This window comes from Anopheles gambiae, chromosome X (genome assembly GCF_943734735.2).
Source record: "Anopheles gambiae chromosome X, idAnoGambNW_F1_1, whole genome shotgun sequence".
NCBI lineage: Eukaryota > Metazoa > Arthropoda > Insecta > Diptera > Culicidae > Anopheles > Anopheles gambiae.
This window is the reverse complement of record NC_064600.1, coordinates 16,490,951-16,504,557: the sequence shown is the minus strand read 5'-3', so window position 1 is coordinate 16,504,557 and position 13,607 is coordinate 16,490,951. Positions and strand designations below refer to the sequence as shown.

The 13,607-nt window shown below is 43.0% G+C and overlaps 1 protein-coding gene across 1 annotated transcript; it reads left to right on the top strand.

Annotated features, from left to right (window-relative positions):
* The first annotated feature begins 6,059 nt into the window (after positions 1 to 6,059).
* LOC3289775 (alpha-N-acetylgalactosamine-specific lectin) lies at positions 6,060 to 6,738 on the top strand. The gene is given in 2 exon segments (XM_061642936.1): positions 6,060 to 6,154; positions 6,328 to 6,738. Coding segments are annotated over 2 exon segments (468 nt in total). The 3' UTR covers positions 6,701 to 6,738.
* Positions 6,739 to 13,607: the final 6,869 nt, after the last annotated feature.

Genomic DNA, 13,607 nt, shown 5'->3' with positions numbered 1-13,607 from the left:
CTTTTTTTGCCTTTTTCGTGCCGGCAACATTCCCTATAGTAAGCGAGCGCGTGCTAGCGAGGAACTGGCAGTGACTGTCAGTAGTAATTTGTTTAATTACTTTCTACATACTGCCCGGCCCGTCAGCGTGGCAACGGGAAAGCGGAAGGGTGCTGGTCGCCTGTCTTATCGGAGGATTACGCTCGTGGTGATGGCATTTAGAAGGGATTCTCCCACCCCTGCCGTGCCCATCCGCGCTGATTGTGTTAATGTGTACAGCCGCCAACGCACAGAACGTGTTCACATATCACCCGTAGAATAACTGCCGGTTACCAAACACTAAACAGTTCACTTTCGAAGCGAGCGTGCGTGCTTCACCATTTGTTGACGGAAGAGCATTGATGCATTCGCCGGGTTGAGTGAGGTAACGGTTCAGTTGCTGGTTAATTTCTATATTTTTGTATTTTTAGCTGTTTTCCTTCGTCATGTGACGTTTGGCTGCTTGGGCAGAAGGGTTTGGATTTGCTATTGCTGGTATTTGTGGAACCATTTTTAGCTTTAATTCAATAACGGAATTATTTCACATAAATCAAGCACGATAAGATCGGTCAAATTATTTGATGTAGAATTTGGCATAATCAACCGCTTTCCCAAACTCGACCGAAGAGGAAATGTAGTTGCTGTTGCCTAAATATATTGGTTGCTTTAAATTTATTTCATAAGTATCCTGTTCAGTAATGCGTGCAATATGCTGGATATTTCCGATTGAAGCAAAGCTCAAAATTAAGAAGTTCATGGAAGAAGTTGCAGATTCGACTGTCAGCAACAAATAAAGACAGCATATAAAAGAATTGGTGTTTTTTTACAATGACCACAAAATGACATAAATTTTTAATATTTTATACCTATTCCCAACCGGCCAACTATTGTCAAAACGCCTAATTGGTTGGAAATTGATGCAATCCTGCTGCACTAACACAATAATGTCCTGCTGCATACACTATCACCATCAGAACAATATTTTTAAGGAACTAATTGATTAATTACGATTTAGTTATCAAAATAACTAATGATATCAAATGTCATCTTAACAGATCGTACTTACTTACTTACTTATCCGGCGCTACAACCGCTTTGCGGTCTTGGCCTGCCTCAGGAGAGTCCGAAACCGCTCACGGCCTCGCGCCTTCGTCTGCCAGTCCGTTATCACGGCCTTAATGGCGGACGCCTCCACGCCATCTTGCCACCTCAATTTGGGCCTACCACGCCTCCTCTTTTCAGTCTGAATCGTACAGATCGAACAGATCGTACTATGGCTTTAATTTTCTCTTACTGTCAAGCTTACAGATTTAGCAAGAATCTCGTTTCAGGATGGGAATAAAAATAAGCAAAAAATAACTTCACAAACTACATGATGCAATCTCGTTGTGGTGGTAAGCGTTAATACATCAGAGCTGGCAAAACATATGGAACAAATCACCCATAACGAACCTTTAAAAATTAAAACAAGCTACGGCACCTTGGAACGATCCACTAGATCACAGCGATCAAAGAGTAGTAGAAAGACTGAGAATTGGACACACCCAACTTAGGCATACATACAGACTTAAAAAGGAATCACCTTTAAGCTGCTCGTTTTGTGAATGTGTTACTACGTTAGCACACATTCTAATAGATTGTTTTGGATATTCCACCGAAAGGAAAAAGCACACGCATGGAGAGCATTTGGACATTGTACTTTCAAACAATTACAATGAAATTAAAAAGCTTTTTAAAGAGACTAATCTCTACAAACAAGTTTAGGAAGTATATGAGTAAGTATATATTTATAAAATCACAATTTAAATTGAAAAGCACCAGAATTAACAAAAAAATTCACCTTTCATCATCATGGTAATATGAACTCTTGTATATTTTTTTCTTGAACTTTTTCAAGATTGTTTTTTGAATGTTTTTTTTTTATCTCCAAATTTATTGACCTTATTAGTAGGCTCTCAATCGTAAATTACGAGAAACGAATTTTAAAAAAAACCTCGTACAAGAATACTAAAAAAAAAATAAAACAGCAACTACGTAGTCTCGTGTATGAAGGTACTTATTTTTTCAATTTGACATATTTTTGAAAAGAGCGCTACACTAAATCAAGCTACCTAACGTAGTGATTACCGGAAGCTCTTAGCAAACCAAACAGATCCCTCCCGAGTAGCACTAATTTATTTTTCATCCCAGTGCTGCTTCCGGTTAAGCGGTTGGCAAGCAAATTTACCATCTGCACCGGTACAACAACTAGTCCCGCTGCCATCCTCCAATCCAGCCGCAGTCGATAGCACCTAACCAAACGCACTCGCAGCAGCAACAAACAAACAACAACAACACATCGGCTCATAAATCTTTCTTCGACTAGGTGGAGCGGACGATGGAGAACCGACCGCTCTAGAGGGTGCACAGGTTGACCGATTCCTCTGAACAAGCAGCAGGCAGAGGGAGACAAAGGGGAAGAAAAACGTTCCATTTCGGGAAATTAAAAGGACCAAATTGACACGGTCCGTTCCCGGTCCCGCCGGCACTGGGGCTGATGATTGTAGAGGAGGAGAACCGCTCCAAACTACCAATTGCTTTCAAAGTGTTGACACCTTTCTTTTTTTATGTGTGTATGTGTGTGTGGGGATGTAGTGGATTTCCCTCTTCATTTTTGCACTCGTTTTTCTCCCACTTCCAATGAGTGTGTGTGTGTTAGATTGGGTCACATGTGTACTATAAAACCAAAGCAAGCTCCCATCTTTGATCGCCTTTTTTCCTCCTCATGTGATTTTCGTTCAGTAGCGGTAAGAGAGAGAGAGAGGAATTACGAACAAGAGGTGATATACAAACTGCTGACCTGCTGCTACCGTACTACTAGCATTCGGACCGTGCACACTACCTCCCTCTGTCCCAGCTCCTTCCAACATTTTTTTTTCCTCGTAATACTCTCGTTTGTAAGCACCACACACAGTTAATCCAATTTCGCCCATATCCACCGCTGCGCGCTGCGCAGCCTCTTGACAGCCAAATAAGGCATCGGCACCGAAGATGAACGGTTCGCTGGGAATCGGGCACAGCACATTCACACACAAATCCTCCAAAACGAACTTCACTTGTTCCGCTCGTAATTTATTGCGGCAAAGTCAGTAAATCACCTTTTGATTACGATATCTTTGACACTGTCGAAAGCGTTGTAGGTGGTGGTCCGGACCCTGTATATTCGGGAATGGAGGAATCGGGTAAGAGAAGTGGAAAAGAGTCATGCCAACTCATACCACTGTGAGGTACCATACTCAAGGGTTTTTTTTTTGTTTGAGTAAGTACAGGCTCCTTTGTCCATGGCCGCACATGACGACCGGTAACTCCGGCTGTTGCCGAGGTTCTGCAACAAAGCTGCGCCAGCCTGTATGCTGAAAGGAGTCGAAACATTTGTTTGGTCAGGCGTTGTTTCGTTTATTTTTGAAATAGTAAATTAGCATCATCTCAACATTAATACCTCCGTTAAGAAAATCAGATTGTGTATATGCCTACAACTTTGCCCATTCAATACTCTTATTCTCGGTCTCTCCGTTCCTTAACTTTCTAATTTCGTACCGTCGACAACTGACATTTTCCACTCAGAAGTGGTATATTTTACGACTCTACAAACAAACCTATGATTTAATTTACATTCCGTCGTCCATTGTCGTGCATTCACCGAACCATAAAACACAATCCACAAAATTTTCACCCAATTTTCCCCGAGCAATACAGAGCATTGGCACCAGCAAACATGGCCATCACGCACACAAAAAAAATCGATTTAAAATAGCAAAATTGTATTTTATTTTCCCATTACCACGCATCACAGAACCACTAGTATAGTTATGGTTCGATTTGAACGTCACACTGGCTTGCCTACCACGTCCCACCGCCATTCCTCGGGGCTTAGATTCAACTATGTGCGAGGGGTTTAGGTTTTGGCTGGAATTGCTACACGGTAAACTTTTCTGCCCTTTTTTCCCATTCGTCCGTGTGTGGTTTGGGTTGCCACCTTGGGATGCCAGTGCCTTTTATTTAGCAAAAAAAAAACACACACACGCATACGCCGTCAATCGGAGGGAAGATGTTCCATTATATTGTGAGATTCCCTTGTTGGTTGAGATTCCGCAAAACCAATGCAAACAATGATTCTGAACAAGCCCCGTAGATAAAGGGACGGGTGCGGCACAGTTCCACAAAAGTCAGCAAATCAACAGTAACACACAAAAAAGGCTTTCCGAACTATTCCGTGGTAGGTTGAGAAGGGCGGGGTGAGCAGGAACGTTGTGTTGGAAAGGGATAATGGCTACGGATATTGGTTGCCGGATTTGTATTTGCGGTTTGATAGTCAGACTAATTTAATTCGTATTTTAAAGTTGTGCTGCCACTCTAAAGCTCTCGCTTTCCCCCTCGCTCTCTTTATTTATTTTTTCTCTATATCTCTTGGCTATCTCTTTCTCTCTCTCTCTCTCACACACACACACACACTATTTTTGTGTTAGTAAAATGAAAAGGAGTTGTACACGACACGTCAATTTTGTTTGGCAGTAGAGCAAGCGTTAAAATCTCGTACCAACAAATTCCTGGGTACTTATGTCCAGAATAACTGCCTTGCTACTCGCCAAACAGTAGACTTTCGGGCTACCGGAACAGCCATTGCCCTCCATGTAATCCTAACTCGCCGACTGGTTTTACTGTGTAAAAATGGGACTACACACCTTGTGCAGTATCATCACTTCCTATGGAGTGCCGCAACGAAGTAATCAGTGAACCAATCTCTTCAGGGTTTAACTCAGGGGTCTCCAAACTACAGCCCGCGGGCCGCATGCGGCCCTCGAAAGCCTATTACGCGGCCCGTGGCGACTTTGTAAAGGTTTAAATAAGTAGTTAATTTTTCAGACTATTTTTAAAGAAAATATTATTGTTGCCTTTAAGAGACGTAGACCAAGCTTAAATAATAGAATGCTATAGAGTATAGTTTTGAATATTATGTTAGTATTTTTTATTACGACGAAATTTAAACATTTACATTAGATACGGACAAAGGAAAAATGGCCCTCAACACGCAACCGGATATAGTCAGGTCTTGATGCGGGGGGACGGTCCATTCTACACCTGAACCCAAGATGGACATGTTGTTAAGTCAGGTGGCTTGACGACTGCACCATGGATCCGCTCCAACGAAAAAAAATCCATTTCCCTATTCGCTGGTAAGCAGATCAGTTGCATCTTTTGGCCAATTGTGCATGTTCACTGGTGCTTCACAAATGTCCTGGAACTATGTGCCGAGAAGTGTGCAGTGATCACCCTCACCGAATTCGCTTTCGGTACGATTACTCACTGCGCTGCGTAACAGCTGTGTTAGGGATCTTGGAGCGCTCCTTGAGCTGAGCTTTCATGACCAGCTTGATCACGGCAGCACGGCCTTAGTCCGTATGGAGTAGTGATGTGCTGTATGCGCGCCCACGACTCCGATCCGACTCCGACTATTGTTAGTCCGATTCCGACTCCGGCAATATGGAACCACTAGATCCGCCCGGAGTCTGAGTAGCCCGGAATCGTCCGGAGTCGTTTAGAGTCGTTCGGAGTCAGAGTGGTCTGGAGTTACCCGGAGTCGGATCGGAGTCGACTCCAGATTTTTTCCAACTTTACCCATCACTAGTGCAAACCGTGCATTAGTCACTGAAAGCCTAGCCCACAAGTGGTACAGGCAAGCCTTGACCGACAACAGTTGTTGAGCTAAAAGAAGACGAAGAAGAGTGCAAACCGTGCGGAAAGCGATAACTCTCCCTTCTTACCGCCAACAACGCAAAGTGCAACTGCCTTAAACATTAATTGTGTACACCAAACAACGGGAATCTCAAGAACAGACAGATATCTTTAGCCTTATCTGGACACACAGACAACATAGCGTTTGCACACAATGCAGAATTGGTGCATCATTTTCAAACTATATTAACTGTATGCAAGCGCGAGTTGACGTTAGAACCGTTTGCGACGCGATCGCGTGTAGACAGACTGTTTGTTGAACGAGCACCATGGAAACGAAACGCTTGGCCAACTGGGTGGCGATTCTGCTCAGCTTCCTAGCAATTGGCTTGATCAGCGCGCAGAAGGACATCAACACGAACAGGTTACACCGCGGGAAGTACTACTTCGGGAACACATTTAAGGTGATTTTAGTTTGTTGTCGATGAAATGTCGTAATGTTTTTGCAGTGTATTAAAATTAGATTTTTTTTTCATCGCTCACACAAACACACACACACACACACACACACACACACACACACACACACACACACAGCTCAAGGTACAAGGCGGTCGAGTACTGTCGATCGCGCGGCATGTTCCTGCTGTCGGTGAGAAATGCCGAAGAGCGGGAAGCCGTCATCGAGTATCTGGACAGTACCGGGTACACGAACACGCACATAGCATGGATATCTGCAAACGATCTCGGCGAGGAGGGTGAATTCCACTGGGCCTCGACGGGGGAGCGCGTAAACTATCAGAACTGGAGCTAAACAGAACCGAAAAATTACAAGATCGACGACTGCACGGGAGAGGATTGCGCGATCCTGGAGTACTGGTCTGATGGTGGGGCCAACTTTAACTACACCTTCAACGATCGGTTCTTTGGGCGGGAATATATGTTTATCTGCGAAACGTTGCCTAAATAAAATGTCCACGACCCGGTTTTTGTGTGAAGAATTTTGAGTATACCATAACCAGCTAGAAGCGCGCTCACTTTGCTACCCTTAGTTAATTATCGCACCACAGTGGTGTTTTGTAGTGATGGGTCATCGGAATCGCACCCACGGCTCGGAATTGCTTCCGAGCATTGCTATTCCGGCTACGATTCCGACAAATTCAAATTCCGCACAGAATCGTCCGAAGCCGGTCGGAACCGTCGGAGCTGTCATACCCGTCGGAGCCTTCCAGAGCCGGTCGGAGTAGTCGGAACCCTTGGCTTCGAGTTCGGAATTTTGCACCTAGATTTTTTTTGAATTTACCCATCACTAGTATGGAGTCCATCCGGCAATCGATGTGCTTAACTACACATTATTGGGCTCAAGAAACGCTGAAACAACGCAGTTGCAACATACAGCGACTATTATTCGCCGGGATACTTGGCCACCGGATCAACACTACTCGCCAAGCTAAACCTGTACGTTTGGGCGAGATTGCTCCGTGTTAGACCGTTACTTAATCGTTGCCGTGTATACGGATCTAGAAGCGTCGTTGAATAGAGTGGATCTTCGGTTCCTGCTGACTAAACTATGTAAAATAGGTCTCATTAGATTATTATATTTATTTCAATTGTTTGCCTGCAATTGGGCTGTGCAACAAAAACTTAAAGCTTACCTTGTCTAGCTAAACCCTTATACTAAAATGGAGTTCATAGGAAGTTTTAATATCTTTGAATCATAAAAAGGGAAAATCTGATCAAGACACATCGCGAACGTAAGGTAGACAGAGACAGGTGGAAGTCAGAGAGAATAGCCGTAAATCACCGTAAAAATTACGTAAATTAGAGAGAAGTCATAGTCTGGCTCAGATCATACCTCCATGGCTGCAAATATCGAGTCAATCTTAACCACAGGAGTTGTCACTCCGGAGTATCACAGGAAAGCAACCTTAGTCTCTTGCTATTTTCTTTTTATATTAACGATTTTGGGCGGTCCCGGATATAGTCGTCAATTTGAACGACTCAGTAAAATGCCAGTCACCGGTTCAAGCCCAGAATGGACCGTCCCCCCGTAGCAAGGATTGACTATCCGGCTACGTGGTAAGGAATTAAGTCTCGAAAGCCTGTATAGGCCGGCATGTTCGCGTAGGACGTTACGCCAAATAGAAGAAGAATTAACGGTTTGATGTATGTGGTAGCCCGATGACCCTTATCTTTATAGTAAGCTTTATAGTACAGTACAGAACCCTGACGATTGTATCAGCCTACACGAGACAATCAATTATTCTGTTATGTTGCTCGACTAAAAGTATGGAAATATCTATCAATAAATGTTGTACCGTGTCCTTACATCGCTTGAAACGATCATGTGTAAAACATGATTTTGATGCGCCTTCTTTGTTGGAAAGAAAAAATATCTACGAAACCACTCCGTTCACAAACTGTTTTGCAAGGGAAGACAAGGCGAAAAATACACGTAGCAAATGAACCGTTCTATACCATGGCACGGCAATGATCTGAACAGTTTGATTTTAACATAAGTACTGATACATTTAAACGAAACTTGCTTCAATATTCTATAATATAATTAATTAATATAATTTTCTATCAATATTATAAAACTTCAGCTGCCTCAGCCAAATTGAGCATAACACAGATAGGTACAAATATATAAATAAATAAATAAATATAATATGCCGGACTACCGCAAGCGATGTTTGTTGCTTGGGCTGTAATCTCTGGAACCGTGCCGAAAAGTTGCACAAAATGTGTTTCTAACCAAGCTGTTGAGGAATGAGATTGACGCGCCTGTGTAGCTAAAAAATATTGTCATTTTCACACCAATTAGAAGAACTCATAGACAACGCACATTTCTGAACAATAATTATAGGAGAACATTAGCTTCATATAACGACACTCTACTGACAATGCGTAGACAATTCTCATTTCCTACCATGTGTCGTGAATTGAAACCTGCCTGTGATGATTACGAACCTGGCGTGTCACTATTTGCATGTTTTGTATTCGTTCTATGCCCCTACACCCACTTGACAAGATTGTGCTATGTTACAGTCGTTGCCACCAAATTTTAGCTCTAAGGCATCAATTTTTGACAGTGCGCATGAATTTTTGCCTCTAAGGCGTCAATTTTTTACAGTGCGCATCAATTTTTGACTCTAACGCACCTATTTTTGTCTGTAAGTCATCAATTTTTGACTCTTGTACAAGGTGTTATAAACGACAAGGTGAAGTTGTTCAGAGCAAAATGACATTTCTCGACATGACATTTCTCTTCCGGGGGCTCCGGTATAAAAATCGGGGAGGGCTGGTGCGGGGTAATGAAATTTGTATGCAGAGAGTGACAGATGTCCCCCACAATGTCGCCCAGCAAAAGCGATAAAAATTAACCTTCTAAATACATTATCCTTGCTCTTGTAGGAATCATGACAATTTTACAAAGTATTTAAGCAGATTTTTAACAATTATCATTCCACATCTCATTAAAAATACAAAAACTGTGTAAATTGATTGTTTCTTGAGAAAAAATGATGAAATTTTAGAAATTTTAAAGCTTTTGTTTACAGCTGATAATACGTGCCAATTTTTTCACTCCATTAAATCTTCTAAATTGACAAAACAATTATTTTATTTTAAATTCTATCAATAAAATTATTCACTACTTAACTTAATTTCAACCATTTCAGAACACACAGTTTCAGAAATTACGTAAAATTTTGTAAATAAAGCGACTGACTCACAGTCAAAAATTGATGCCTTCAAGGCAAAAATTGATGCGCACTGTCAAAAATTGATGCCTTCGAGGCAAAAATCGTGAAACGCTGTCAAAAATTGGTGCCTTCGAGACAAAAATAGGTGAGTTAGAGTCAAAATTTAGTGGCAACGACTGTAAAATCATAGAAATTAAGGCCCCTTCAAATGGGTCACAAGTGGTCTATCAACATTGAAAAATTAAAAAAAAATAGGCAAAAACCAAGGTAAATGATCATAAGAACCTGGGAAACTTCTTTGACAACATATACTGAAAGTAAGATCCTAAAAGACCCTAAAAAATCATACAACTATGGCGTCCATAAGACCAACGAAAAAAAAGGAACAAACACTCTTCAACTTGTCCTTACGGCGCAACCGTGCATCAGTGCACTACTTAAACACAATTTACCGTGATTTAAACTACTAGCATGTTTACCAGCGTTACATGCTACTTTCGCACAACCAGCATAAGCAATATGTGTGACCAATTTAAATACAACCACTCTAGTACTCTGCTAGTGTAGTGGCGTTACGGTCTACCCCTTTTTCCACAGCGTTGCCAGAGTGTTGTTCCTTCTGCAGGTTAAAGGATAATACACACACACACATACACTGCACTTGTACTCTAAAAACCATTCCCTGCAAAAATACACACACCACCCACCCTTCACGTTATGCTGCCAGCGTTGCGCTTTCCCTTAAACCACTCTAGCGATGGCAACAAACCACTTGAAACTTTAAACTAATCATAGCACAGGGAAAAACCTCGGGTCAGATTAAATGACAGCTCTTCCTCCGAGTGCACGGTGGGAGGAAGCTGGTGTAAGTTGAAGTTGACGAGGTAAGGGATAAAGAGAAAGATAGAGAGAGAGAGAGAGCGAAAAATAAATCGAGAAAAAGAGAGAGGGAGCTAGAGAGGGACTAGGGAGCAAAGAGTGAAAAGAACCTGAGGTCTGCTGACAAGTGGAATAAAGTGTAGAAACGTTTGTTACCACAGGCAAGGTACGCCCGGACGTACACTCCGGTGAGGTGCACACACTTGCACGTTCGTTGTGCTCTTTTCGGCACCGCAAACGGTTGAAGGTTTTGCGAGCATTTTGTTGCAAATGCCCCACGGGTTAAGCTCGATGACGTTTCGGCTGTTTGATTATAGACTTCTATTTCCAGGCCTGTCCGGGAGGAGACGCCCGCTTTCTCTCGCTCTCTTCGAACTGCTGCTCCTGAGAGGTGTGAAAGCGAGCAAGCTGGGAATTTGATTTGCGGTCAGACATGTTGTTAGGAACTATGTCAAGCCTGGTGCCTGGTACGGTCCGTGACGGTGTCGGTGTGCGGAGTGTCCTGTGAGCTCACCCAGCCGACTACGGCATCCGACCCGATGATGAATTTACCTGTCGAGTTGGTTTGTGTGACTTTCCGACTCCACATCTCTCCCCATTTGCACTCTGAGCTCTTTCCAGAGTTCACGATATGCTTGGCTCGGTCGTTTGGCTTTCCAATCCAAACCAACCAAGGAGAACCTGGGAACATTCCAAAAATATGTTCTCATTACCAGTGGACAAACGAACCAGTGAAGGGGGGAGGGAGACGAGGAGCGACTCAGTGATTGAAATTGGCAATTGGTTTGTCCGCGATGTAATGGTCCATTTGTGTGTTGGAAAGTTGGAGTTTTTTTTTACTTCCCTTCCCTGCGAAAGTTTTCTGCACGCCTCTCAAACCGGTGCCGCCGCACGATCAATAATTTGAAATTGTTATTAGTTTCTCCCTGTCGGATGCATCCCGTGCCAATTCTCGGGCTGGCCACCAAAAATTCAATAATGCTTATGCCAACGGTTATAATACCGCACAAATGCCTCGAAATGGAACTCGCGGTGCGGTGGAACAGCCGCACCGCTGGTTTTGCAATAATCCAAAAAAACCAAATCTTTAAGTTCCAGGACGCCGGAGGAATCCAGGAGGACGAGAGAAACAATTCCATTGAGGAGTGTGTTTTTTTAACAGTCTCCCCTTTCCGCTCAGTGTAAGGACGCCAATCTGTGCAAAAACAATTTACCCCACGGGACGGCAGAGCGACACAAAGCGTTAGCGGAAGACGAATTACTCGTGGAGATTCCCGCAGGTAAGCATCATCAACCCGAGTGCGTAATCAGAGCCAGCGTGGCCCCGTAGAAGTCATCTGCGATGATGTCTCGCCGAAACCATCAACAAGATGATGGAAGTACGGAGCAAAGCCCAACCGAAAAAAAGACAAACGAATCACTTCCGCTGGATGTATAGGTGGTGAGATTCTTTTGAATAGAAATTGGTTTTTATATTAAATTAAATATTTTTCTTCCCCCCATGCCACTTCTCCTCGCCCCACAAATACGGGAATGTACCGGAATGTGGAGAGAGTAGCTTCGACCGCGGAAAACAAAAAAAAAACGAGAAAAATAAATACACATACCTTGTGCTACGCTGCCCTCCGGCTTCCTTGCGAGCCGGGATTGGTTTCCCAACTCCTGCCATTGCCGCAACCTTTCGCGCGAAAATAAAAACCCAAAATATTGAAAACGTACCGCGCAGCGAGTAAGGAAATACTAAACTCAATGTTTTTTTTTTTTCATTTTCAAATTCCCTTCGCTTCTCAGCGGACTGTGCTGAAGCTGGCAACTGCTGAAAATGATGTTTCCCTTCGCAGCGCTGGTTTGACGATGATTTCTTTTCATTTATGCCTGGCTGCCAGAAACCGACTCCGCTGACGCCGACGGCGGCCTCCGAATGTTAGCAGGCATCGGCAAGGCATTGCAAGTCACGCAATATTTCCCACGCACACGCTATACACAGACTCATCGAGCCAGCCTACCATCGAGGTTTTCACTTCCTCCCTTCCTAAGGGGTGTGTATGTGTGTGTTTTATTCCTTTAATTTGTTCTATTGCACCTGAGTTTGTTTTTTTCTCTCTTCGCTTCGCTGCTCTAGAACCAATAGCACGCGTTTCATTCACCATTTGTGTACAAATTAAGGAGGAAATTTTAAGAATCGTGCTGCCCGCACTGGCCGGATCAAAGCCCGGTGCAGTAACAGGCGAAAAGTCAAAAGAAAAACCAACAAGAACGTTATAGTAATAGCTTGCCTTTTAGCAGCGAAAACAACCTATTGACAGTTTGGTAAGGTATGGGGAGAAGATTAGGGAGGAAGAAGGCAGGCACACTGCGCGTCCCTTTAAAACAACAAAAAGCGTAGTGTGAGAAATGTGAGCAGGGAAATCATCAGTAAATGGAATTACATTCATCCATGCTAATTATTATTGCTCTTTTCCCACTCTCCTCTTCCTCTATTTGCTTTTGTGATTGAAGTGTGTCCCGCTGATGTCGTTAAAGTCGTCAAGTGGCGTACCTTGGGAATTTGATTTTCCCGGTTCGTTTCTTTCTTTTACCGCCTTCTGATTATTATCCTCCTCTCTTGCTTGAATTGCTTTTTTTTGACACCGAAACAAATCGGGTGGAAGGAACAAACCTATACACTCACACACAAACAAATTGAAATTTGCAAGATGTTCCATCCTTAGTCCTTGCTCTGGTAAGAAAATGATCATATACCGTCAGCGCCACTAAGATTTTTAACTACATCGAGAACATTTGGGAGAATGAGAGAAAGTAAAATTGAATAGACAAAGGGACATATTAGCATGGTGAGGGGGGGGGGGGGTATGTGGAGGGGTGGATTGTATAAAAAACAATGAAGCAATCGATCGTCTATCCATATTCCCATCGTGCCGGGAGCTAAATTAATGAAATGGAAATTAAAACAATCGATCGTTTGCTTTGCCAAAAGACGCACGCCCGAGTGCAGGCGTGTCAGATGATTCATTTGTCTGGTCAGGAACACGATTGCAAGTGATTGATTTTTTTCTCTCTGCTTTGTATTTGTGTGCATTGTAAAACAGGAGCAATTTATTTTTATTGTACTCACTGCCGCCTTGCAGAAGCTGCTTGATTGGAGGGAAACAATTAGATGTGCTTTGATTGGCGTACTTAAATTGTATAAAGTTACTAGCGGGACCACCCTCAACAGTACATTAGCTGCTTTATCTTAATGTTTTGATAATGTCTTACCGATACAGCGAATATACAGATATACAGAGTGTA